This window comes from Pelodiscus sinensis, chromosome 4 (assembly GCF_049634645.1).
Source record: "Pelodiscus sinensis isolate JC-2024 chromosome 4, ASM4963464v1, whole genome shotgun sequence".
Classification (NCBI taxonomy): Eukaryota; Metazoa; Chordata; order Testudines; family Trionychidae; genus Pelodiscus; species Pelodiscus sinensis.
Window position 1 is genome coordinate 7,538,874 of NC_134714.1, and position 27,811 is coordinate 7,566,684.

At 50.9% G+C, this 27,811-nt stretch overlaps 1 protein-coding gene across 7 annotated transcripts in view; it reads right to left on the reverse strand.

The window, feature by feature from the left end:
- Positions 1-3,687: 3,687 nt before the first annotated feature.
- TXNDC16 (thioredoxin domain containing 16) overlaps positions 3,688-27,811 on the reverse strand; it is a 71,863-nt gene continuing 47,739 nt past the window's right edge. For all 7 annotated transcript variants that reach the window (XM_075926203.1, XM_075926206.1, XM_075926205.1 and 4 more), the window contains 5 exons: positions 21,639-21,723; positions 20,094-20,232; positions 18,212-18,372; positions 15,569-15,759; positions 3,688-6,319 (listed from right to left, as the gene is read on the reverse strand). In XM_075926203.1, the coding sequence (XP_075782318.1) occupies positions 6,036-6,319; positions 15,569-15,759; positions 18,212-18,372; positions 20,094-20,232; positions 21,639-21,723 (860 nt within the window). In that variant the 3' untranslated portion in view covers positions 3,688-6,035. The remainder of the gene's footprint in view (positions 6,320-15,568; positions 15,760-18,211; positions 18,373-20,093; positions 20,233-21,638; positions 21,724-27,811) is intronic.

Consider the following 27,811-nt stretch of genomic DNA (forward strand, 5'->3'; position numbering starts at 1 on the left):
GAAACAGGTGGGTCGGCCTAAGCCTGAAATACTCCCCAGGTCTCTCAGGCTCCCAGAAGGGTGAGCTCCGACTCAGGAAGGTGGCATCTCAGGTCTGTGTGTTGTTTTTCCAAAGATCTGTAACTCTTGCAATCCCTTGGGAAACCGGCATTTCTTGCTCACCGGCCGCACTGTCCCGGAAGGGGTTAGTTGAGAAGCAAAACTTTACCCGCATAAGCACCCTATTCCAACACCCCGGTCCAGCCACACCCCACCCCCTCTCCCTACTTGCTCCTCCGTTCTCGTTCTTTCATCTTCTCCTTCTTGTTTCTTCTTCCTCCCCCGGGACGCCAGCTCTGCACGCCAGGCCCTCAGCTCGCACAGGAGAGACGCGTCCCATAGACCCCTAGAAATGCAGAGCTGGACGAGAGCTCAAAAGGCCCCCGCATCCAGGAAGTGCCCATAGGGTGGAGTGAAATGGCAGGCGAAAATCACTGCTGATCAATGCACGTTGGAAAACATGGTCCCAGCTATCCATGCAACACGGCGTGGGGGCGGGGGGTCCAAATGAGCTGCTGCCACCCCACAAAGAGCCCTTGGAGACCACAGGGAGCCTTCTCTGGAAACAGCCGCCCGATGTGCAGCGGCCGGCACGCGAGCTAACGGGCCCATTAGGAAAGGGTTAGCGAGAAGGACCAGGCGTGACAGGAACTGAAATGTCTTACAGGCACTGTCCTATCACAACCTGTCCCCTTGTGGGGGCGAGGGGGTTGCGATACGACAGCACCTGTAAGCAATTTAAATGTGAGATGGAGTGTGGGTGGGGCGGGGCTCAGGCTGGGTGTGGGGGGCACTCAGGGCAGAGGGCTGGGTGGGGGGGGGGGTTCCGAGCAGAGGGCTGGGTGCGGGGGCCACTCAGGGCAGAGGGCTGGGTATGGGGGTGCTCCAAGCAGAGGACTAGGTGTAGGGGGGGCCTCGGGGCAGAGGGCTGGGTGTGTGAGGGGTTCCGAGCAGAGGGCTGGGTGTAGGGGGGGCCTGAGGGCAGAGGGCTGGGTGTGGGGGGGTAAGGGAGGAAGGCTGGGGGTGGTGTAGTATGGAGGGGGAGTTGAGGCTCGGGGCTGGGGCAGTCCCTTGGTGAGCTTGCCCTGTGCCGCTGTTTCCAGCCAATTGGGGGATGTGGGGACAGTGTTATTAGGCCTGGGTTGGGAGCTCTCCAGCCGCCAGCCCTGCCCCCCCTCCGGGGCCCTCCAGCCGCCAGCTCTGCGCTGTGTTGGGGTCCTGGCTAGTGCCAGCCCTGCCCCCCCTCCGGGGCCCTCCAGCCGCCAGCTCTGCGCTGTGTTGGGGTCCTGGCTAGTGCCAGCCCTGCCCCCCCTCCGGGGCTCTCCAGCCGCCGGCCCAGCGCTGTGTTGGGGGTCCTGGCTAGTGCCAGCCCTGCACACCTGGGGCTTTCCTGCTGCCGCCGGCCCCATGTGCTGGTGTTCCGGATCCTGCCAGCCCCGCGTGCCCAGCGTTTTGGCTGCCGCCCGACCAGCACCCCTGGGGCTCTCCTGGCTGCCAGCTCCACACACCAAGGTCCTGGCCGCGGCCTCAAAGGCCCAATGGTTTGGAGCAGCTTCCCCGGAGGAGCGATTAGTCAGTAGGAGCTTTCTCGGCTTGGAAAGGAGACAGCCCGGAGAGGGTCGGCCAGAGCTCTATAAACCCACCCCGGGCGTGGCAAAGCCCACGGAAGTGTTCGTATCTGCTCCTTGTAACACAAGCATCGGGGCGTCCCGATGACGCGAACAGGCAGCAGGTTGGAACAGAGAAGGAAGCATTTCTCTGCCCAGCGCACAGTGATGCTGGAGCGCTCGTTGCCAGGGTCCAAACTACAGACGGATTCAAGAAAAGAACGAGATCCCTTCAGGGGGCAGGTCCATTAATGTCGATGAGCAACGGTGGCCAGGGATACGACCCCATGCTCTGGGTGTCCCTGGCCTGTTGGTCAGAGGCTGGGAAGGGGTGACAGGAGAGGGATCCCAGTTCTGTTCCCTCCCTCTGGGGCATCTGGCCTTGGCCGCTGTTGGCAGACAGGACACTGGGCTGGAAGGAGCATTTTGCATTTGTCCTTGGTGAATTTCCTCCCATTGACTTCAGACCATTTCTCCGCGCTGGCTAGATTGGGGTGGGCAAAAGGGCCCCAGCAGGCCGGATCTGGCCCGTGGAGGCCCTGCTGCTCCCCCGCCCCCACTCCAATGAGGACCTGGGGGTGCGGGGAAGCGCACAAAGTTTCCTCTGCCCTGCCAGGAGCCTGCGGTGCTTAGAAGCACCGCAGGCTCCTGGCAGGGTGGGAGGAGGCTTCGTGTGCTCCCCTGACCCCAGGCCCTGATTGGCCTGCGGGCAGAGGAGCACAGGAAATCTCCTCCCACGCCAGGAGCATGGAATGAGGGCAGGGCAAAGGGGCTCCCCCACCCCCAGATCAATCATGGTCTGGGGACAAGGAACCTGGAAGTATCCTGGCCCCGCCCCTTCCGCTTGAGGGCCCGTCCCTTGTGGGGCGGTCCAGGGCCACTTAAAAAATTTCTGAAGTGGCCCACGGCAAAAAATTATTGCCCACCGCCAGTCTAGAGAATGCTGGATTGTAACCCTGTGCTCTTGTAACCCCTCCCTGCTTGGGGGCATCTGCAAACTTTATCCACGGACTCTCTAGCTGAATCACCGAGGCAGATTTTGAACAGAACCGCACCCACCACAGAGCCCCACAGGGCCCCTACTCGAAAAGCCTTTGCGGCCTGACGACGAGCCACTGATAACTCCTCTCCCCGAATGGTTTTCCAACCAGTTCTGCACCCCCCTTAGAGGAGTTCCCTGGGGTTTGCATTTCCCCACTTTGGTTATGAGGCCATGCGAGATAGAATCAAAAGCCTCACTAAAGTCTAGAGACAGCACATCTACCGCTGCTCTCCCACCCACCCGGCCCTGGAAACGAAATCCCCACATTGTACAAGCAGGCAGAGCCCTTTTCAAACATCTAACATGGGGGGGAGGGGAACCTCAGGCCCAGGGACCGGATGCAGCCCTCGGCTTGCACGGATCTGGCCCCCAAGACTCAGGGAGTCCCTGCCAGCATTGGGGAGCCTGTGCTGGTGCTCCAGCCCCCCTGCTGTCTCACAAAATCTACTAGGCTGGGCCCCCTTGACTCTGGTATATGAGGGGAATGTGGGGAGTGTCTCAGTTGGGGACACAGCGAGGGTTTTTTCCTTCCATTTCTCACTTGTGTGAGGCCCCCGACTGATTTTTCTGTGGGTCAGCGGCCCCCGACCCAAAAAAGGTTCCCCACCCCAGTCTAATGGATTGGCTCAAAATGACGTTTGTTCCCAGAGAATCAAACGGACCAATCACCTGCTGGAGGGACTCTGTCAGCTAGTTTTGCCTCGTGAGTTGATTTTTATTTTAAGAGGATCACCGCCTTCCTTTTGCATAGTCTGGATTTTACCTTCCAACCCGCCTCTTCATCTCAACTGAAATACGCACAGGAATGCTCCCGACTGGATGACAGTTACGAGCTCTATTATGTCTCAGTAAAGTGGACACGGTCAAAAGAGAAAAAAAGTGTGTTGTGAGGACCTGGAGGGTCAATACCATGTGGATCAGGAGCATCTAACATTGCCTCACAATGCCCTAATCATGCAATCCGCAAGCACAACATCTGGGAAAATACAGATCCATGGCTTAACTGGATGAAATTACACTTTAATCCTGAATCTCTGAGAAGCAAAGGGATATAAATGGTGCGTGTAGTTTTGCGTCATTTAACTTAAAGGCGCGTTGAAACATTTTTTAAAGAAATAATACGTCAATACACAACAGCCACACACGGGTCTCTGGCTTCGTTCCATTCCCCTGACCTGTACAGTGCGTTGAACAGGACTTGCATTTCAAAGCATGATCACATGGATCCAATCTCCGTCGTAATGCTATTCCATTACAACGTGAGCCCGGTGCTCTGGGGTGGTACTCAAGTCAGCAGACCCTGGGTTTGTTAACCTACGGCTTGAGCAACTCCAATCGTTTGTAACCCCCGTTAGGAACTACTGAACCTTGGGTGCCCCCACGGGGCTCTAGCATCTACCTTGCATTATGTGCCCCCACGTCCAACCACCAGTGATGAGCGTGGTAGGAGAACCTATATAGACGAGCACAAATTGACTCCAACTGAGGGTCCAGCTCGCGTTGTTCCCTTATATTTCCCTCCCGAACAGCGCACAGCTCTGCAGACGCCTGCTCTTTTCAGGGCAGATGTACAACAGAACCTTGAAAAACGACTTTGGCTTTGGTACTAGGTCAAGAAATGGTCTGTTTCAGGTAGGGCTCTTGAGAAAACCGAACAGGCTCCAGATCCTATCTACCCAGGCATTTGAAATACCCCATCGCCGGGGTCCCTAGGCGGCATTCAGGTCTAGGAAAAAGCAGCGTTTACGATGCTCTGAAAATTGATTAGCGTTGTTGTTTTACACTATAAAGGAGACCAACCCAGGGGCGTCCAATGCTCGCTCCAAGGGCAGTCTGTTGATGTAAGCTGACGCCAGCTGGTCCAGTGTACATACATTCCCACCACCTTCAATGGGCCTTGATCCAAACCTACCAGGACTGAATTAATATTCACGCTAGTTTTGTTTCCTTTAACTTAAAGGCGTGTTGATCCCGCAGCCCTGACTCACACGAGTCGCTCTGTGGATGAGGCTCCATAAATTAATACATTGCCACCACTGGTGACTAAAAAAGAGGAAGCAAAGGTCTTCGTTCTGCTGCCTTTTTCCTGGGCAGTAAGTCAGGCAATCTAGAGCAGCCTGGGTGACTCCAGACTCTCCTTTAAAGCCTGATGCCTTTCGCACTGCTCTGAATGGCTGTCCTTGGGCACTCCCCTTCCTCATCTACTCAGGTCCCAGAACTTGGACTAGTCATCCCGGGAGGAACAAAAAAAAAGGGGGGTGGGGGTGGGGAGAGTGATGGGTGATGGCTACCTGCAGTCCGTCAGTAGGGAGCAAGCCAATTTCCCTAGCCCAGGATTCCCCTTGTTAGCCAGTCCTGTGTGCTCAGCGGTTTTGTGGACTGATTTCTTTGCTCTGCAAGCTGGTTACACGGGTTACTGCGCTCAAACGACTGCTGTTGCCTGCCTGGGCCCTTGGATTTTGTGGCTAATCACAACCAGGGGCGGCCTGTGACTACAGGCCGACTCGGCCGTCGCCTAGGGCTCCGTCTTCAACGGGGCGCCGGATGATTACGTCACTCCATCGACGGCTGTGTGGGCATGGGTGCCGACTGTGCATTCCGCCTGGGGCGCCAGCTGCCGCAGCCCGCCTCAAACCGCCCCGACCACAAACTAACTCCTTGGGATTCTCCATCTCTGCTCAGAAACAGCACGTCCGAGCTAGACCTTCCCAAGCGGCCACACACAAACCTGGCGGGAGAGAAACAACTGGGGAGGCCAGCGTGTTTGACTTCCCCACTCAGCTCCACACGCAGCCTTTGTACCAATTTCACTCTTCCGGGGGTTGGGGGGGGGGATATTTTTTAGTTCTACTGGTGCAGCTCCTCATGTGGACACGGCTGGACTGATATAAAGGCGCCTTCTGTGGGTGTAATCAAGACACACGCTGGCTTTAACTAGCCGGGGTTGGTTTGATGTGTGGGCGAAGCCCTCAGATTGCTCACCAAAAGCAAAACGCCAGGCTAGCTCCCTTCCTGATTGGCTACGGGAGGAGACACAATGGGGGAGATTTAAGTGGTGACCTGACCAGTGTCACAGCTGGCTGCTGGGCGCTCTCTCAGGAGCCATGCACATTCCCAGGGCACGGCTACAGCAGCAGGTCACACTAGACAGAACGCTCTCCGCTTGATCGGCTTGGGAATCGGGCTTTAAAGAGACATGCCCTTGCGGTTTTCACTCCACAGCCAGTTTATCACACGGCCATGTGCCTTTTGGCTTTAAAGCATCACAATGGCCATTTGAAGCATCAGATTGTCCCAGCTGCCTTCTCAGTGGCCTTTCTTTGCCCCCATAGGCTGGTCGTTGGCCGTCACAGCTCTGTGTGCCGCGTGGGCGGCTTCTCTCTTCCTACCAGCCTGGGAGCTGTGCCACGCAAGTCTCTCCCTGACGCGTGGCCTTTCTCTGCGCCCAGGCCCGGTTCCTCCGCCTGCTCCTCTCGGACAGCCAGCGTCTCCTCCGATACCTCCTCTGGCTGCTGCAGCCCATCGCTGCCGTGGTGACTATAGACGGTGAATTCGGGCAGGGTGGCCTCCATCATGCGTAAGAAGTTGTAAGCGGGCAGAGGAGGCTTCCAGTCTCCATCCGACAACGTAGCTGAGAACATGAGAACGTAAGAACGTAAGAACGGCCAGACGGGGTCAGACCAAAGGTCTATCCAGTCCCGTGTCCTGTCTGCCCACAGTGGCCAATGCCAGAGGCCCCAGAGGGAGGGGACACCACAGGGAATCCTCACGTGATCCCTCCCGTCACCCATTTCCAGACACACAGAGGCTAGGGACACCATTCCCACCCATCCTGGCTAATAGCCATTGCTGGACCTAACCTCCACGAATGTATCTAGTTCTTTCTTGAACCCTGTTAAAGTCCTGGTCTTCACGCATCCTCTGGCAAGGAGGATGTTGAGGAGAAGAGGAGACAATCAGAATTGAATGACCCAGGGTTGGGATACAGCTGGTGGCAGGCAGGCCCAGATCTTCCACTGGGAACTGCATGATCCCAGAGATCCCCCACTATGTGATTCTCAGTGCACATCAGGGCCTTAGCAGAATGTTCTGTAGCATAACAAGAAGCACAGGACAAGAAGCAATGGGCTGAAATTGCTGCAAGGGAGGTTCAGGTTGGACATTGAGAAAAAAAAGTCTTGTCAGGGTGGTGAAACACTGGAATAAATTGCCCAGGGCGGTTGTGGAATCTCCATCACTGGAGATATTTAAGAGCAGGTTGGATAGATCTATCAGGGATGATCTAGATGGAGCTTGGCCCTGCCATGAGGGCAGGGACTGGACTCGATGACCTCTCGAGGTCCCTTCCAGTTCTAGTGTTCTATGATTCTATGATAACTGTTTAGTCACATCAGTTTCAGTCAGCTACAGAAATCACAATTTCACTACCGTTTTCCACTAGCTACTTGGAACATTTGTTTTTCTACTGGCTGGAAAGAATTTCTATTTTTGAAACTGGATTTCTTCTTTAATCAGGGCCCTCAAATTGTGTATAACAACGCAGCCATTTAATAAATACAATATGCAGCTCTAGCACTGCTCTTTTAAATTCCTCCTGGACCATAAGAGATCTCTTGCCCTGCAAGGTGAAGTCTAGTGCATAAGTTTGAGCACCTGTAAAAAGTTCCCAAAGGGCTGGAGGAGTTTGAAAGGAATGGGGCTCTAAATACCATGTTCTTGTTTTGCATATGAGAAACTGGTGTTTTTACAAAACATCTCAACCTCCCCCCAAAGCTGTGGTTTAAAACAATGGGTTTTTATCAAGCTTTGAGCCACATTTAACCCCTTTCTTCACACCATTTTGGCCCCAAAAAGACGTGATGCAAAGCATGCATGGAATGCAAAGATGTGCTTTGTTATCTTGTGCAAATTGCACTCTTGGCTTGAAAGTTGTTCTAAAGTCTTCTAGAACGGCTGCACAATGGAACCTCACTGATCTTATATGTCTTGAACCAAATCGGACCCACTCAGCACAAAAGTCGTTTTGCAAATCGACAGCTCATGACTGTGCAGTCCTATGTTAGGCACGGTGAGTTTTGCCAGAACCATTATCTTAAAGAACCAGTTTCTTAATTCATGCTCCAGTTTGGCGGAGCATCTAAGCACATGCTTAAGTCCCCACTAGAATCCAGCGAAAGCCTAGACTCACCATGGCTTACATCAGCGGTTTTCAAACAACGGGTCGCAAGCCAGTATTGGGTGGTGGGAAGTCGGGCGCTGGGTCTCGTTGCTGCAGGAGGGGCAGGTAACCAGGGGGCACTAAGGCAGTTCCCTGACTGTCCTGGCTGCACCCCAGAAACAGCCAGCAAAAGGCATGGTTCCTAGATAGGGGAAGGTGAAGCGCACCAGGCGCCGCACACTGCCCATGCCCCAAACACTAGCTCCGCACTCCCATTGGCTGGGAACCTACTATTGGCCGCTTCTGGGGCGCAGCATGGTCTGTGGCGACAGGAGAGGCAGGAAGCTGCCTTAGCAACCACACTGCACTCAAAGTAAGCCCCTCCTGTCCCAGCTCTGACCCCCCAAAGCCGGAGCCCCCTCCTACAGCCCAAAGCTCTCCTGCTCAGCCCCACCCCGGAGCCCACGCTCCAGTCAAATGATGTCATATCACAGGGATCAACAGTTTTCTTGGACTGGGTCATGAGAAAGCAAGTTTGAAACCCCCCGCCTTACGTGTTTTGCTCAGTAGGAATGTCCTGCTGAACTAGATTTGTACCAAAGGAAAACATTCTGACGGTAACACTGGATGTGAGGCATAAACATACGCACAAAATGAAACTGGGACTGCAAGGTGAAAAGGGCTTATGTGGGACATGACGGGGGGGGGGGGTAGGCATCCTCTTTAGCCTACTCATGGGTGAATTCTACAATGAACGGCACATGGCCACACATGGAAAGCTGACGTGATAAAGAAAATGACTCCATCAATCAGAAGGTGGGCAGATTCCGATTGTACAGATGCTGCGGAAACCTGGGTGATTGAACGATAGTGGTATCATTTAGGGCCTAACGAGATTGGGTGATTGGACAGAAAGAGGAGGAACTGAACAGTGCTCTGCTGACAAAGTGGTACGAGATCGTTATCTTGTCCAAGCAAACTACCGAAAGGAAGAGAGGTGGCTTTGTTTCCACTAGATAAGGAACGTTCTTACTTATTTTAAACAGAAATGCTGCACTTTGTGGGAGTTAAACCTGAGATAAATGAGTGCGATGAAACTGCAGATGTAGCCCATAGTAACACGGTGTGGGACTAGTTGCCAGATCCTGCCACAGGCTTCTGAGGGTGCGCTGGCCTCGTGGTGCCCACAGCTATGCCTAGCTGAGGAAGTTGAATCCCATTTGTCCCATTTCCCAAGGTCCCGAGTTCAAGCTCCACCCACAACCCATCTATCCCAAGGAAGCCATAGCAGACTCATAAACCCAACACGTGGCCCCACCACTAGAGGGAGACAAATCGCCAAACCATCCATCTCAGTTTAGAACGTCTCGAAACATCTCAAATGCTGACATTTTCCGGTGCAGAAAAGGGACGTGTAAAATCCATGGTATGGCCACATCTTAAATACTGCGCACGGATGTGGTCTCCTCATCTCAAAAGCAATATACGGGCATTAGAAAAGATTCAGAGAAGGGCAACTAAAATGATGAGGGGTTTGGAATGGGTCCCATATGAGAAGAGATTAAAGAGACTAGGATTTTTCAGCTTGGAAAAGAGGAGACTAAGGAGGGATATGACAGAGGTCTATAAAATCATGAGTGGTGCGGAGAAAGTGAATAAGGAAAAGTTATTTACTTGTTCCCATAATATAAGAACTAGGGGTTACCAAATGAAATTAATGGGCAGCAGGTTTAAAACAAATAAAAGGAAGTTCTTCTTCACACAGGGCACAGTCAATCTGTGGAACTCCTTGCCAGAGGAGGTGGTGAAGACTTGGACTATAAAAGGGTTTAAAAGAGAACTAGATAAATTCATGAAGGTTAAGTCTACTAATGGCTATTAGCCAGTATGGGTAAGGAATGGTGTCCCTAGCCTCTGTTTGTCAGGGTATGTCTACACTAGCTCATTAGTTCGAGCTAGGTAGGGTAATTAGGGAAAGCGGAGTTGCAAATGAAGCCCAGGATTTAAATATCCCGGACTTCATTTGTATGTTCCCAGGTGCTGCCATTTTTAAATCCCCCTTAGTCCAAACTCCGTGCCCGCGGCTACACGCGGCACGGAGTAGGTAGTTCGAATTAAAGATCCTAATTCGAACTACTGTTACTCCTCGTGGAATGGAAAAAAAGTGCCCTCTTTTCCAAACTGTGGTATGTGAGTTTCATGGACGTGGCCAACAACTGCTGTGTTTGGATAAGCTGGCTTTAAACAAGTCGAGGGCATGTCTACACTACGGAAAAGATCGACCCTCTGGAGGTTGATCTTCTAGCATTTGATTTAGTGGGTCTAGTGTATACTAGGGATGTGAGCGACTAGTCTACTATCCGATAAACAAATGCTTATCGGACAGTCGACACTAGTCGACTAGTCACTTCTCCCGCCCTTGCTGTCTCTATCAGAAAGAGGCAGCAAGTCGGGGAGGGGTGCTTCAAAGCTGCAGCGCCACGTGGAGCCCGGGAGAGCAGGGGGACCCTGGCTGCCATGCGGCGCTGCTGCTTTGAAACGCCATGGGGAGCATGGGGCCAGAGGGGGGTGCTTGAGTCCCCCACTGGCCTTGTGTGCCCCACTGTAACAATAGGGCTTTTCTGTAGCCATGCTGGAAGGCCTGTGCTAGACCTGAACCAAAGCTGCCTTCTGCAGCCAGACTGAAGAGCAGCAGCCATTCCTGTAAGGCCTGGAGCCACACTCACAGTTTCATCTAAATGGTATTACAAAGTGTCACACCAGGCTGTGAGGAGGGGACTTTGCCCTGATCGCTCCCCCACTGTCACCAGATAAAGAAACAAATCTGAAGAGGGGTAAAGAAAACTTAAGTCACACCATTCTGTCTGGCAAGAAACTGCTTCTCAATAGAGCATGGTGTGGAATCCTCATTCTATGATCATTGTCACTACATTTTCCTACTGTTTGACTGTGTGATCTCTGTCTGGTTTGTAACTGTTTCTGTCTGCTGGATAATTAATGCTGCTAGGTGTAAATCAGTTAAGGTGGTGGGGTATGATTGGTTAGGTAATTTTGTTATGATTGGTTAGTAAAATTATACTAAAATAATTGGTTACGGTCTAGCTAAGCAAGACTAAGGTTTCATTATATAAACTGGGGTTCAAGAAGAAGAAGAAGATCAGAAGTAACAGAAGGACTAGGAGGAGGGGGGAAGACCTGGAAAAGAAGAACTCATCTCTGAGACACAGCCTAAGACCAGAGAAACTGATATTGCCTGGCCAACAGAGGAAGTCTGCCTGCCTTTATCAGGACTGGTGAGCATGACACTGTGGCTACATCTAGACTGGCATGATTTTCCGGAAGTGCTTTTAACGGAAAAGTTTTCCGTTAAAAGTATTTTCCGAAAAGAGCGTCTAGATTGGCACAGACACTTTTCCGCAAAAGCACTTTTTGTGGAAAAGAGTCCCTGGCCAATCTAGACGCGCTTTTCCGCAAAAACGCCCCAACCGCCATTTTCGCCATCGGGGCTTTTTTGCGCAAAACGAATCTCAGCTGTCTACACTGGCCCTTTTGCGCAAAAGTTTTGCACAAAAGGGACTTTTGCCCGAACGGGAGCAGCATAGTATTTCCACAAGAAGCACTGATTTCTTACAGTAGGAAGTCAGTGCTTTTGCGGAAATTCAAGCGGCCAGTGTAGACAGCTGGCAAGTTTTTCCGGAAAAGCAGCTGATTTTCCGGAAAAACTGGCCAGTCTAGACACAGCCTGTGTGCTTAGCATGTGCGCTCTGCTTGTTTGGGAAATGTCAATAAATACAGGATAAGGACATTACTGTGTGAGGCTCTTTCAGTGGCTAAAGATCCTGCCAACCCTGAGCCCTAGGAATTGGGTGAGGGTGGGTGTGTAAATTCACAGAGTTGCACCTTGAGTCCTAGGAAGTGGGTAAAGGTGTGTGTCCCTACAGTGCAGGAGGGATAGAGAAATTTGTGCGGGTAACACCACAGCGCTTCTGCCTTTGAAGTGCAGCAAGAGCCCTGGGGCGATTGCTACACTTCAAAGGTGGAGGTGCCCTTATCGCCTAATCGATTAGTCAGTTAATCTAAGTGTAACATTCCTAGTATGAACTCGACACCACTATTAAGAATATAGCAGTTGGTTCTGCTGGTGTGGACGGGAGCAGGTTTGGAAATGAGGATCTCAGAGGCATTGTTCCACTGGGAAAAAAGACACAGCACTGACCTACGTAGAGATGGCTTTAGCTGTGGAGGGGAAAGCAATCTGGGGACAACAGAGGGTGGATATTAGGTTAAAAGGGGATGTCCACAATCTTGTTATTGGCCTCTAGGAAGCTGACTCCAAACCCACTGAAATCCACTGGGGGCTTTCCATTGGTGTCCATGGGGTTTGGCTCAGACACGAGGGGATCTCCTCAGAGAACAGCCTCGTCTTGTCCCAGTGTCATTAGCAAAACACCCAGTTTGCATTTGCACCAAAGGCCGAGCCGAGTGCTAGCAGCTGCGAGTCTTCCGTTGTTGTGGGGATGCGTTAAGCGACATTTTGGCTTTTCCCACCTCAGTTCCTCAACCACAGAAGCCACAGCACAGTTACCACTAACGACAACACGCCGCCCTTAAAGAGTGACAGTGCGAAGCACCACGGCCCCTTCCACGGATACCGCACTGTCACGAGGACACAAGAACGGCCAGACTGGGTCAGACCAAAGGTCCATCCGGCCCAGTATCCAGATGCCCCCAGAGAGAATGAACAGAACCGGGAATCATCAGGTGATCCCTCCCGTCACCCATTCCCAGCGTCTGACAAACAGCGGCTAGGGACACCGTTCCTACCCATCCTGGCTAATAGCCATTGATGGACCTAACCTCCATGAACTCATCTAGCTCTGTTTTGAACCCCGTGAAAGGGTAAATGCCAGTAAATTCATGGGAAGGCGGCATGCCTAGCACTGAAAGTTCCCAGTCTGAGCGGTACTTTGGCATTATAAAAGGTTCAGAAAAGAGCAACTAAAATGATTAGGGGTTTGGATCGGGTCCCATATGAGGAGAGGCTAAAGAGACTGGGACTTTTCAGTTAGAAAAGAGGAGACTGAGGGGGGATATGATAAAGGTCTATAAAATCATGAGTGGTGCGGAGAGGGCAAATAAAGAAAAGTTATTTACTTGTTCCCATAATATAAGAACTAAGGGTACGTCTACACTACAGCGCTAGTTCGAACTAACTTAGTTCGAATTAGTTAATTCGAACTAAGCTAATTCGAACTAACGCATCTAGAACTAAAAACTAGTTCGAATTAGCGTTTTGCTAATTCGAACTAGCAAGTCCACATTGAGTGGACTCTGAACAGGGCTTAAGGATGGCCGGAAGCAGTGCCGGCAGGGCATCAGAGGAGGACTTAGAGCGTGGAGATGCTGTCTCAGGCTAGCCGAGGGCTGCGCTTAAAGGGTCCCGACCTCCACCCCGGACACACAGTTCTCAGGGGTGCCCCGCTTGCAAAGAAGTTCTGGCTTGGAGTGCCCGGAGTACCCACACTGGGCACATCACAGCACTCGGCCATCAGCCCGGCTGCACTTGCCGCAGGCTGCCATCTGGGGAGAGGAGGCAATTGGGGGGCTGCAGGAGAGCTTCCACCCCCAGAAGCCCGCAGAGACAGCCCAGTCCTCCCCATCGGGGGCTCGTACCCCATTCCTCCCTCACCTACTTCCACTTACCCTTCCCTAGCCCCCCTTCTTATTGATGTACAAAATAAAGATAACGTTTCTTCCAACATTGACTCTGTCTTTATTGAACAAAACTGGGGGAGACTGGGAAAAGGAGGTGGGAGAGAGGAAGAGAAAGGCTGGGAGAGGGGAGGGCAACTAACATGATCAGGGGTTGGGAACAGGTCCCAGATGAAGAAAGGCTACAGAGACTGGGACTGTTCAGCTTAGAAAAGAGGAGACGGAGGGGGGACAGGATAGAGGTCTCTAAAAGCAGGGGTTGGGTGGAGAGGGTGCATTCAGATAAGTTCTTCCTGAGTTCCCATAAATAAGGACTAGAGGACACCAAAGGAAAGGAATGGGTAGCAGGCTTCAAACTAGTAAGAGAAAGTTGTTCTTCTTGACAAAGCAAATAGTTAACCTGTGGAACTCCTTGCTGCAGGAGGCTGTGAAGGCGAGAACTAGAACAGAGTTTAAAGGGAAGTGAGATCAAGTCATGGAGGTTGGGTCCATGGAGTAGTGTTAGCCAGGGGGTAGGAGTGGTGTCCCTGCCCAAAGTTTGTGGAAGGCTGGAGAGGGATGGCACGAGACAAATGGCTTGGTCACTGTCTTCAGTCCATCCCCTCCAGGGTCCCTAGGGTTGGCCACTGTCGGCAGACAGGCTACTGGGCTAGATGGACCTTTGGTCTGACCCAGGACGGCCATTGTAAGCTCAGGGCTCAGGGTCGGGGGTCTCAGTGGACCCCCTTGATTTTCATGCACACCTGCTCTTGGGTGGCCAGGCTGGCAGCTCTCCTGCCCTAGACGGCCACTTTCCTGTGCCTAGTGCGGAGATCGTGGATGAGGTCCACGATGTCCGCACTAGCCCAGAAAGGTGCCCGCCTCTTGCGGTCCAGGGCAAGCTCCCGGGAGCCGCCAGCCTGGTCCCGGGAAGAGGGGGTGGGCTGGGGGACATCGGGTGGGTGGCTCTGTGCCGTGCCAGGTGCAGGGTCTGCTGGCTGGGTGCTGGCAGGCTTGCACCTGGCACAGGCACCGTAGCCAGCCCGTGCCCCTTTAAGGGGTCCGGGGCCGGGAGGGGGGCATAGAGTTTCCCTGGTGTTGGCCAGAGTGGCCACCAGGGAAACCTGGGGAGGGCTAGCCTCCCACTAGTTCGAATTAAGGGGCTACACACCCCTTAATTCGAACTAGCTAGTTCGAACTAGGCTTAATCCTCGTAAAATGAGGTTTACCTAGTTCGAACTAAGCGCTCCGCTAGTTCGATTCAAATTTGAACTAGCGGAGCGCTAGTGTAGTGCCTATTAAAGTTAGTTCGTTAGTTCCGTTAGTTCGAACTAACTTTGTAGTGTAGACATACCCTAAAGGACACCAAATGAAATTAATGGGCAGCAGGTTTAAAACTAATAAAAGAAAGTTCTTCTTCACACAGCGCACAGTCAACCTGTGGAACTCCTTGCCAGAGGAAGCTGTGAAGGCTGGGACTGTAACAGAGTTTTTAAAAGAGCTAGATAAATTCTCGGAGGTTAGGTCCATCAAAGGCTATTAGCCAGGGGATAGAAATGGTGTCCCTGGCCTCTGTTTGTCAGAGGCTGGAGATGGATGGCACAAGACAAATTGCTTGATCATTGTCTTCGGTCCACCCTCTCTGGGGCACCTGGCACTGGCCGCTGTGGGCAGACAGGAAGCTGGGCTGGATGGACCTTTGGTCTGACCCAGTCTGGCCGCTCTTATGAAAGCTGGGGCAGACCCAGGTGGATTTTCATTAGGAGCCAGTGTTGAGGGAGCCCAGTTCTCAGCCCCGGGGGTCAAACTCAGCGTTGTGGCTTCCGGAAGAAAAGCAACAGCCGCTCAGAGCAGGTCCCACTGGGCGCCGGACAGTCAGCGGAGCGCGGCACTTCCGACGGCAGAAGCCGAGCCGTCTTTTCTAGCGGGACTATTCGTGCTTGGGCGCCAGTGCAGAATCACCACCTTAAACAGCCACGGCTGACAGCGGAGCGCCGCGCCGAGAAACACCAGACAGACTCGCATACTTACCGCTGGGGAGCTCCCGCCCGGCGGTCACAGTCTCCAGCCAAGACAAGATGTCGGTTTCGGCGAGAGGTTGGTCGGAGGGAAAGGCAAAGACTTGGCCGCTGGAGTGGAGGTTCAGCCAGGCAAGCAGAGGCAGAGGGGGCGGAGCGCTGAAATATGCCTTCAGAACCCCTCTGCCCACTGGAGTGTTTCTCCTGCAGGAAAGATCAGATCAGACTTGTTCATCCACCCTGGAGCCACCAGGCTGGAACGAGCAGCCAGGGCTAGCGAGCGCCCTGCCCTGATCCAGCCGGGCTCAACCTTACGCGCGTGGCCAGTAGCGCAAAGGTCATTGAGCTTACTCCCGCGCCCCATGGCAAACGGGCTTAAGCTGAATCCGCCCTAATGCGTCTGTATGAAAGTGACCGTTTAATAGGGGGGAAAGCGTGGCCCAATGGGCAGGGGATCTGGGGGGGGCTTCCCCCCCCGCAAAGATGATCAGCTGGAGTCTTAAGTCCTGCTCGGAGCCCTGCCAAGGAATAATTCTGGCTTCCTTCACGGGAGTGAATTTCGCTCTAGAACGGGGGAGGGCAATGATTTTTTGCTGGGAGCCACTTTGATTTTTTTAAGTGGCCCCAGGCCATACTGGAAAGGGCGGAGCCTCAAATGGAAGGGGCGGGGCCATGATGCTTCCGGCTTTCCCGGCCACAGACCATGATTGGTCTGGGGGTGGGGGAGCCCCTTTGCCTCCCCCCTTCCCACTAAGTATCCATGTCCCTGGAGGTGGGAAGAGACATCCTGTGCTCCCCCACGCCCAGGCCAATCAGGGCCAGGGGAGCACGCGAAGCCTCCTCCCGCCCTGCCAGGAGCACACGGCACTTCAAAGCGCTGAGCACTCCTCATGGGGCAGGGGAAATGTCGTGCGCTTCCCCCTGCCCCCAAGCCCTAATTGTCCTGAGGGTGGAGGAGCGGCAGGGCCTCCGCGGGCCAGTTCAACCCGCTTGGTGGGCCGGATCCAGCCCACAGAGGCCCTTTTGCCCACCCCTGCCCTAGAAGAAGAGGACGCATTCGACCAGCTACAAAGCAAGCCGGCATCTCCTTCTCTCTCCCTCCATGTAAGCAACCCGGCCTTTTCCTCATTGAAACGATCCTTCTTCCTCCCAGAAAGGGGATTTTTCTTTTTCCATAAAGGACAGCGATGGGCGGGGAGACTTAGAGAAACCCCAACGTTCTAGGGGTGCCCTATATAACTGTTCATTGCCGACAACCAAGTTGTTTATAAACAAGTGCATTCCCCATTAGCTCAATGACTCCCCGCTCACAATACAGTTCTCGATATACGGAGCATGATTAATTTCTTGAGCCGCCTCAGGGAAGGGAAAAAAAATTAAGAGCTGGAACAATTATTATTACATGGCGGGGGAGGCATAGAAAGCTCCCTTCCCAGAACTTTGCATTTCTTGGCCATTATCTTTGCTTTGTTTCACAACTTGGTCGGTTGGAGGTAGGGAGGGGGCCTGGTCGCTTCTTTTGTTTTCATTTTTTTCTCCCTTTCTTTTGAAAACATCCCCAGCCAATCATTGCATTGTTCAGGCGTATTTTCACATTTGTTACTCAGAAAGTAAAAATCAATCCAATGAACTCCTTCAGCCAGAATGAACACGCCCTGTTCCCTTAGGAGTAGGGGTGTCAACGTGTAGTCGACTACACGATTAACCGATAAGCTTGGGCTTATCAGTCAGTCCCATTGACTACACATGCTGCCTCACCCCCGCTGCCTCTGAGGGGAGGTGGGAGCCAGCAGGCGCAGGAAGCTGGCTTTTAAGCTGGCTCTCCATGCATGCTGGCTTCTGTGGAGCTGTTTCCCCCTTCCCACGCCTCCCTCAGGGGCAGCTGCGCAGGGTGAGGGGCAGGAGGGAGCCATTACACGCGGGATATGACTTTCAAGCCGGCTCCTCACGAGCACTGGCTCCCACAGAGCCACGTGCTCCCTCCCTGTGCTGCTGCCTTTGATAGAGAGGCAGCTGCACGGGGGTGGGGGCACAGGCAGGAGCCATCGCACACGGGAAACGACTTTCAAGCCAGCTCCCTGTGCACATCGGCCCCCCTGCGCTGCTGCCTCTATCAGGGGAGGCAGGCTGGAGCCAGTGCTCGCGGGGAGCTGGCTTAACAGCTGGCTCCCTGCAAGCACTGGCTTCCCCCTGCCCCTCCGCCCCCACCACACGTGTAAACATGCAACTGCTAAAATCGCTAGTGGTTCCACATATACCCCAATGCTCCGACAGTTAACATCCCTACCTCTGAGCGAAAAATAAGCCCCAGCACAGCACCAGGGACAAGGGCAAAGCTAGGATTCAATGGAGAGTGATTTCCCTTGGTAAAAACGAAGGCTGGGGGTCACCATTCAGCTCTGGCTGCACTGTCTGTTCCGCTGTCGTACGCATCTCCACTATTAAAGAATTTACCACTAAATAACTCAGCATCGGAATATGGTCACAGGACCTGTGTCTGCAGGCAACCCTGCCCTGATTCACCGTGTGTTCACACTAACAGGTTAAAAACCTGGCTAGCTGGTAGTCTCCTTAACTGCCAGACTAGCTGGAACTTCCCCCAGCCTGCTGAGAGCTAGGTCCCAAAAGGCAGCCAGGGTGGTTTTTTCATGCTCACAGGTTGATCCAGCAAGTGATAAATGCCTCGTGGCCTTTCCCCCTTGCCAAACGCAGCATTTCCGCTCTCAGTCTTGGAGGTAGGGCCCCGTCGCTGAACAAAGTGAGGAAGGGTTTCTCCAGCTTCCAGTAGTTGGGGAGGTTTTCCACTGTGATTTCTGGCTGCAAGAGAACAAAGGGAGGCGGGTTTTAGGGAGAAAGGATCAGAGGATCAGAAGAACGCAGGGGCCAGTTTTATGGAGAAGGGCCATTTACACCTGGGGTGGAAGTGTTAGGATTGAAACTTTTATTCTTTTTTATATTTGTATTTTAGGTTTAGTAATGTAGTAATGTAAGGTAAAATATAATCATATTTAATATTGTAGTAAGTCAAATCCTTTAGTTAAGTATAGATCTCCTATAGTTCCTTGTTCTAAAGTGTAGTGAGTAAAGAGATAGAGTTTTGGTATTATGTCTGTGTTAAAGAGACTAGAGGAATGTTGAAGGCTAAGGCCTTAACTGTTTGATTTACAGTGCCTTTTTGCTTAGCCCAGTGCAGATACTGATGTTATGCTCTTCCTCGAGAGTCCTTGTAAGAGATTGTTTATGTGTGAATGTGGCATGCATGTGTCGAGATAAAGGTGCAAAAGTTATTGCTCAGAACCAGATGGCCAAAGAAGGAGGGGTGAGCGTGGGTGAAAACTAGACTACCCGGCGTCAGAGAAAAACCATCTATAACCATCAATGTGTGCCCCTACTCACAGGGTTATTGGATTATTGGCAGATTGACGGCCTTAAAGCAGAGCCAGCACCCCTGAAAGACGACCGATTACAGGATGAGCTTTGAAAATGTTTTGGGAACACTGACATAAAAAAGATAACACTCTAGTCACAGGCCAACACAGCGGAATCCATAGACTTCAACAGAGAGAAGGATTCTAAAAGCAGGGTGCTTTGCTATGGAACTCTGTGTTCATCTTGCCACCAACTCCAAAGGAGAATCAGATTGATTGACCGACAAAGGCCCTGCTCTCCCCGTGTTCAATCTAACCAGCCACTAGATTGATCCAGACTCTGGACTGGTAACTATAACTTCGTCTGGCGGGACTGTGTGTATGGTGTTTGTGTGCGTGTATGGCTGAAAAGCATATGCAACTGTTGTATTCTCAATAAATGCGGCGTACTGCCTTTTCCCCTATAAAAGATCTCGTGTGCTTCATTTAAGCAGAACAGAAACTGCTCAGATTAAGGGCACGTTTCACACGCCTGGAATGCAGACACATGAATCCAGCGGACTTAAAAATGCATGTGGGCATGAAATTCACCCTTCTCCGGTGGAATGGTGCATGGCTTAGACACCACTCAGACCCCTCCAGGGGACACAGAAATGATCCTCAAAGGTCGTTAGGCAACTAACTCATTGGCTTGAATGGGAGTTAGGTGTCTAAAGCCCTTTGAGAATATGGGCCTTGCCCAAACTCACTCGGCAGAATAGAATCCAGATCTCCTAGGCCAGTGCCCGACCCACTAGGCCATGCTGCCGTTCAGGCAATGAATGACTTCCGTGTAGCTACACTGATCCTTACTAGATGAGGACCTGGCTGTACCCCCTTATTGTTTCACGGAGTTAGTTGATAAAAGCATGGAGCCAGTCCGTTCAAAAAACCCAGCATCCCAGCACTTGTCTAAACATGTCTATGAACACATCATAGTACCATAGACCACTAAACCTGGAAGGGACCTCGAGGGGTCATCAAGTCCAGTCCCCTGCCCTCACGGCAGGACCACACACCATCTAATCATCCTGACAGTGGATATCGCAGATGGTCAGGCTCGATATCATGAACTCCCAATGTAATCAAGAAAGCATGTTTATTTTTACCGTAAGCAGCAATTATACTTACAAACGTTCCCAGTAATTCGGATCTGATGGTCTGAACAATATCTGGTGCACTCTCTTCCGAGAGCGGGATGCTATCTATTCTGTGATCTTCATGCCTGGCTAGGAGCAGCGCTGGCAGAGGCATGGCATATTTACGGGCCCTACAGGAAAATGGCTTTATTACAACAAACAAATGCAACATCTTACGCACACCGGGCCTGCTGCAACACGTCATCGAGGTCCTTAGGGACTAGGCAGAAATGTGAGATTGACTAAATACCCCGTGGGGGAAGGCTGAGGAGGGAGAGAGATTTGAAGTCATCAGGGTCTCAATTCTGGAAGGTCTTGAGCACTTCAGGATACAGCAAAGCATTTGCAGGCTAAGCTTAACTCCCACACTGTAAGGTCAGAAGGTACCATTGTGGTCATCCTCATCCTGTGACTAGAGAACTAGCAAGATTGTGACATGACAAGGAAGAGAAAGTTCAGCAATGGAGAGGGGAAAAAACTCCTTCAAATTGAGACATCAAGGCTACGTCTACACTGGCACCCCTTTCCGGAAAAGGGATGCTAAAGTAGACTTTGGAATAGGCAAATCCGCAGGGGATTTAAATATCCCCCGCGGCATTTGCATTAACATGGCTGCCGCTTTTTTCCGGCTTGGGGAAAAGCCGGAGAAAAGCGCCAGTCTAGACATTATTCTCCGGAAAATAAAGCCTTTTCCGGAGGATTTCTTATTCCTAGTCTGAACTAGCTAGTCCGTGCCACGTGTAGCCGCGTGGCACGGGGTCCGAACTAGCCAACATTTAAAAATGGCGCCGGCCGGCTTTATGCAAATGAAGCCCGGGAAATTCAAATCCCAGGCTTCATTTGCAACTCTGTATGACTACATTACCCCCCCTAGTTCGAACTAGAGGGGTAGTGTAGACATACCCATATTGTGGGAAGGAGTAAATACCACTCCCTTATCTACTTTCTCTACACCAGTCATGATTATCCTATACATAAGAACATAAGAACGGTCGTACTGGGTCAGACCAAAGGTCCATCTAGCCCAGTATCCTGTCTGCCGACAGTGGCCAGCACCAGGTGCCCCAGAGAGGGTGGACCGAAGACAATGATCAAGCGATTTGTCACCTGCCATCCTTCTCCAGCCTCTGACAAACAGAGGCCAAGGACACCAGTTTATCCCCTGGCTAGTAGCCTTTGATGGACCTAACCTCCATGAAATTATCTAGCTTCTCTTTAAACTCTATTATAGTCCTAGCCTTCACAGCCTATCCCCCCTTAGTTGTCTCTTTTCCAAGCTGAAAAGTCCCAGTCTCACTAATCTCTCCTCAAATGGAAGGTGCTGACCATCTGTCTACAGAGCCGGGCTGGTATTATGGCCCTGTCTACACTAGGGCTGGCAGCCGTATCTGAGCAGTTACAGTGACGCCCCGGAGAGGAAGGGGGGGGGGGTGGAATACTGTCCTTAAAATACAACAGAATTCGCTGAAATGCAGATCAGTTCATATTCTTACCCAAAATTTAAAAAACAACCACCACCCCACACCAAGACACTTACAGCACCAACGCGTCATCTTCAGCATACAGTCCTGTCGTCACACATCCCCGGAGCTCCTTTCCCGCTTCTACAAACGCTTCCCGTGCTGTAAAAGCACATAAATAAGTAAACAAACCTCCCAGAGAAAAGTGTATTGTTCCCTTCGTGTATCAGAGAGGGCAGGCGAGAACAGGTTTCAAGGTGGGTGGCGTCCCAGTTTTTGAAGGCTGAAGTTGTTAAGAACAGGTCGGACAAACACCTGCTCAGGACACACTGGGTCCAGCTCAGCATTCCTACAGTCACACGCTGTTGGCAGCAACGGCAAAGTCTGGGGCAGAGGTTGTTGTTTTGCACCTCCTGTTCTATGATGGTGACTCCTCGACACTATGACAATACAAGCAATTACCAATAACATGGAACACCAACACCCTGATGGAAGGCCAACACAAAGCATATCGCCTTACTGATTTTAAATGTACATGCCTTTAAATCCAGGGAGCCAATTTTCTTCAGACTTGGCTTGACCCTTAAATCTTGGCGAGACCCTTTCGATGTATTATTTATCATGTGGACGTCTAGGAGTCCCAGGCATGGACCAAGACCGCACTGTGCCAGGTGCTGTACAAACACTGATCAAAAAGACGGCCCTCTGCCCCAAAGCATTCACCAGCTCAGTCACAGGCAACAATTTCATCAAAAAAGGACGGTGCTGCAATTTCTTTTTTGTGTTGCCCTAAATTATAGCTGCCACAAAAATGTTCTAAGCCATGTAAGCAGAACTTGGGAGGCCTCCGTCCAGGGTAGCTTGGGTTCAGAAAACAGCTTATTTAATTAGAACTTGCAAATTACAGTTGTGGGGGTGAATCTCGTGAGCTACAGGTCTAGCAATGACAGATCAAAGTCCTTACAGCTCTATTGCTAAACCCAGCACAGTCTGGAATCTCTGTGGAGTGAGTAGCTCCCATTTTTTTATCTTCCTCCTCACACACTTAATCCCCCCTAAATGCAAAAATCCTGCACACTTTCTTGATTAAAGGAGAGATTTCCGACACTCAGGAGAAGCCAGGGTTTTCCAAAAGTTAAAGCCGCAACTTTAATGCAGCCAAGTCACACATAAGTAGCTTTTTATAATCCTCATTCAATGCTAAGCTTCAAACTATTCATTTTTGGTTTTAATGTAAACACAAAAACAGCACAACCCAACCTGAGCATTCAAAAACCATGAGTCAGGCCCTGGTAAAGCATGAAATTGGATGAAAAATAATACATTTGGGGTTCTCTTTCTTTGCCTTCTATTTATGAGTTTTTAGGGGAGGCTCCGGCCACATTTTCATGCTCTTCTCCTTCCATCCCAAGAGCTAGAAACACTCTTTTTAAAGGAAAGCTGAGATTCTCCCATAAATCACATGACTCCAGGAGCTGGGGTTTAAAGCAAAACCACCAGATACCACAAGACTCAGGAGAAAATTGTGAGAGCTGGCCATGCTGTAATATAGATAGCATATAAACCATGGATGATAAGCTGATAAGTGCTACTTTAGTTTTTTGGACATTTCCTCATCTTTAAGTTATTGATCAAACAACCTTAACTTTTCCATTGCTGTGCTGAAGGTAGCAGGGCAAAACCAAAATACGCTGCAGAGGAAGAACTACTTTAAAAAGGGAGGGCAAAAAAGATCAGCAGTGAATCGAGACGAATTGCCACGTCCCATTACTTCTTTGTCAATACAGGGAGAAGGGGGTGAGGTAATACCTTTCATCTCCCTAATGTCCTGTGCTGGAATCAGCATGGCTCCCACAAGACCGTATAAACCAATACAAAACCGTTACTGGGATGGCGGCAGTGTTCTCCCTCATTTTTTCCATTCGTGCGGCTATTTTACGTCATGCGCGGAATAAAGTTTAGGTGCACTGAGGCATTTGCCAATGTGCACCACCCATAGAAACAATGAACCTAGCTGTGGGTGCTCTGCTAATCAGAGAATCTGAATCTCTCTGGACACTGGACAGACGGGCAAGGAAGGTTTTCTACGAAGTGTCCAGGTGAATACAAGACACACAGACTCCAATTATGGAAAGTGCCTTGTCAGGTGCTCAAACCTAACCTTATTCAGAGAGCATTTAAACAGGAGCCTGGGCCCTCAGCGTGTGCTTAGGTGCCATCCTACATCCAACAAAGGTGTTTCCTTGAACTGGGCCTGCACTCAGCTGAATCAGATGTCAATGAATTCATCCGCATGCTTGTGGCCTGGCTCTTCCCTTTCTCTCACGCGCCTCTGTTGATCCCCAGCCTTTCGGGGGCTGTCTGAGGCAAAGCAGAGCTCCTTGCCTAGCCCACTTTTGGAGGGATCCTTGTGGCTGGCAGCTGTTGTGTTTTCCGCAGAAACCATGAAATTAATAAGGGATGGTCCACAAGATAATGAACCCTCCCATAAGCATTGCTGGTGCGATTCGTCATCCAACATTAAAGGGGGTTCTGCTTGCATTCCCCCCAATCAGCTCTGCGCACAGTGGGCCCCCGATAAAGCTTTGATGCTAAAAGCATGTGGCAGTCTAAGCTGGTTTTGGCGATGAGCGACGGCCCAGGACTAACAGGCAGCGTAACTGACAAGTATGAGAGCTCTGTCCCCCTACATAAGAGTTTCGCTGGAGAAAGAAACCTTGGGCAGGATCCAGCAATGAACATTCCCCAATCTTAGCCCGGTCTTGTGAAATCACACTCTACCCAGCAGTAACGCGGAGCAGAAGTAGCATGTCTAGCCTCGGGATGAGGGCTGCCGTTACCTCTGGACATGAGTCGGCTGTTTGTAAATGAAAACCACGCTAGTGACTCTTCAGCACAGCAATGGAAAAGTTCTAGGGCAACTGCAAGTTGGCCAACTTTCAGGAGACTTCACATGGGCCAGCTTTTAAGTCGCCTGAAAGATCATAATGGTTAGGTGAACATATTGCAAGAGAGACACAGCATAATACTGGACAGAGGCACAAATTATGCCCATTGCAGACAGGTGTTTGTTATTGGCTCAACAGCAGACATAATTTAAAACGCTGTCCAGAGAAACAAAGAATAGTTGTAGCTGTAACGAGTGTTTCATCCTGTACCCACCATCATGGCTCTGTGCCAGGCAGGACACGTGCCATGCAGTGTTCCCTCTAATTTTTTCCATTAATGTGCAGAATAAATGTTATGTGCACCATAGAATCATAGAATCATAGAATAATAGGACTGGAAGGGACCTCAAGAGGTCATCGAGTCCAGCCCCCCGCCCTCAAGGCAGGATCAAGCTCCGTCTACACCATCCCTGACAGATGTCTATCTAACCTGTTCTTAAATATCTCCAGAGAGGGAGATTCCACCACCTCCCTTGGCAATTTATTCCAATATTTGACCACCCTGACAGTTAGGAATTTTTTCCTAATGTCCAATCTAAACCTCCCCTGCTGCACTTTAAGCCCATTACTCCTTGTCCTGTCCTCAGAAACCAAGAGGAACAAATTTTCGCCTTCCTCCTTGTGACACCCTTTTAGATATTTGAAAACCGCTATCATGTCCCCCCTTAATCTTCTTTTTTCCAAACTAAACAAGCCCATGGCATGTGCAGATGTGCACCACCAGTAGAAACACATGCTAGGAGCTGTGGGTGCTCTGCTAATCTGCTGGGCAGCACCTGAATCGCTCCTGGGTGGCCACTCAACCACTCAGTTTACAGGGAACACTGGTGCCAGGCCCCCTTTACAAGCCTGTACAACTGTCAGGTTTTGCTTTCAACTCTTCTTGCTGTTCCTGCGTAAACAAACATTTTAAGAACATAAGAACGGCCAGAGTGGATCAGACCAATGGTCCATCTAGCTCAGTGTCCTGTCTGCCCACAGCGGCCAATGCCAGATGCCCCAGAGGGAGGGAACACAACAGGTAATACTCATGTGATCCTTCCCGTCACCCATTTCCAGGCAAACAGAGGCTAGGGACACCATTTCTACCCATCCTGGCTAATAGCCATTGATGGACCTAACCTCCATGAATCTGTCTAGCTCTTTTTTGAACCTTGTTAAAGTCTTAGCCTTCACCACATCCTCTGGCAAGGAGTTCCACAGGTTGACTGTGCGCTGAGTGAAGAAAAACTTCCTTTTGTTTGTTTGAAACCTGCTGCCTATTCATTTCATTTGGTGACCCCTAGTTCTTATATGGTGGGAATAAGCGAATAACTTTTCCTTATTCACTTTTTCCACACCAGTCATGATTTTATAGACCTTTATCCTATCCCCCCTTAGTCTCCTCTTTTCTAAGCTGACAAGTCCAAGTCTTTTTAATTGCTCTTCCTATGGGACCCGTTCCCAACCCCTTAGTCCTTTTCTGAATCTTTTCTCACTGCCCAGCCCAAGCCTACTCCGTGATCCTGCCGTGCAGCTAAAACGCTGCATCGGAGGCATCGCTCACTTCCCAGGCAACAGGTGAGGTACAAAAGGACCCAGAGAGAACGCCATATTATTTGTGTTACGGTAACACCCAGTGGTTTCAGGGCTCCATGGCAGCACCTCCAGTTCATGGGACCTCCCCCAGGAAATCTATGGCAGAAGCCATCACTCTGTGTGCCTATCGCAGTGGGGTCCTGGCCTATGTCTGGGGCTCCTGGGCACGCACACAGGGCCAATAAATAACACTAATAGGGGGAGCAGAATTACCCGAGCACCTGGCCATCTGAGTGGAGATCAGGGCCCCAGGGCTGTGCAAACACATAGCAGAAGAGCTCCTGCCCCGAGGAGCCTACAATCTAAACAGACAAGACGGACCACGGCTGCAACAAGGGAAGCATCGTGCAATTCAGCAAATCAATGAAACACTTGCTCGAGTCCCACTGATTTCAACTGCCTCCGCCCCTGTGCACATGGGAGAGCTGCTTAAGGAAGGCAGTGTGACCTAGTGGCTAATGCGCTGGACTGGGGTGCTGGAGACCAGGATTCTCTTCCTGGCTTTGCTGCTGGGTGACTCTGGATGAGTCACGGTCTCACCTGTGTCTTAGATAATCTTTCGACCTCCTTTGTGAAGTGCTTGGAGATCTACTGCTGCAAGTGCTCTATAAAAAGCGAGATCTTGCTGTTATAACTAAGTTGCGGGTGTGAATGTTGGGAGACTCTGAACTCCTAGCAGATATGCAGTATGAACCTCTTCCCCGTCTGTCACCAAGAGCGTGCAGCAAAGCACTCACCGTTTTACGGCGAGTCTTCCTGCACTGGGAGTGTTTCTTAAACCCCCAACTCCTGGAATCATGTGGTATGGGGAGACTATCAGCTCCTGGTTGCAGAAAACGGCTAATAAATGTGACCTCCCCCCTTGAGGCTCAAACGCCAGACTGGAAATCAACAGCACACAATATTCAGCGCTGCATGCCAGTTTCCATGCAACCTCTGAAAACCCTCCAGTCGGGCAATGTTTTAACGAGCAGCCAGTAAACCAGAAGTTGTGTCTGTCTCATCTAGGAGTCTTGCAGGTGCTTCCTAATTACATGGCTAAGCCAGTATTTAAGAAAGCATTCTGCTTCTGGCATCTTTAAAGAATCAACCAATTATTGGTATCCAATCAAGTTTCTCTTCTATGTGATCTCCAATTTTTCTAGGAAATCCCTCTGACTGTTCTTTAGAGACAATGTCCTAAGGGCTAGCTGCCTGGGGAAATTTGCCAAGATAGCAACATGAGAATAATTCTCTGGAATAAGACCGTTCAGATAGGGCTTACAGCAAAAGCACTATAACTATTTTGGTACACTTCCCCCTGCAGACACGCCTTTAGGTAAACACATATAATAGTTGAATAGTTGTCCATTACAATCTAATCAAAAGTGCAAAAAGTGCATTGATTGTTTTTTTCAGCTGGACATCCTGTTAGTCTAACTTCGGTTCCTGGAAAAGCCAAGACATGACATCATGACTCTCCGGAGTAAAGTGCAAAACTTTTGTCATGGGAAAACTGATCCAATCCTCATTCTAGGAAGCAGAGACCGGCTTTTCCCAGCATCAGGAGACCTGGGATCTGTCCTTGCTCTGTCTGACGTGCTATGGAATGTCAAGCATGTCCCTTACGGTCCCACGTTTTTTAGACGCATCCCGTCATTTTGGATGCTTCGATTTGTCTGTCCCACCCTCGATTGGCTCCAAACTGGCAGATGGTTTTGAAAAGCTGGGCCTTGTGCTTGGTC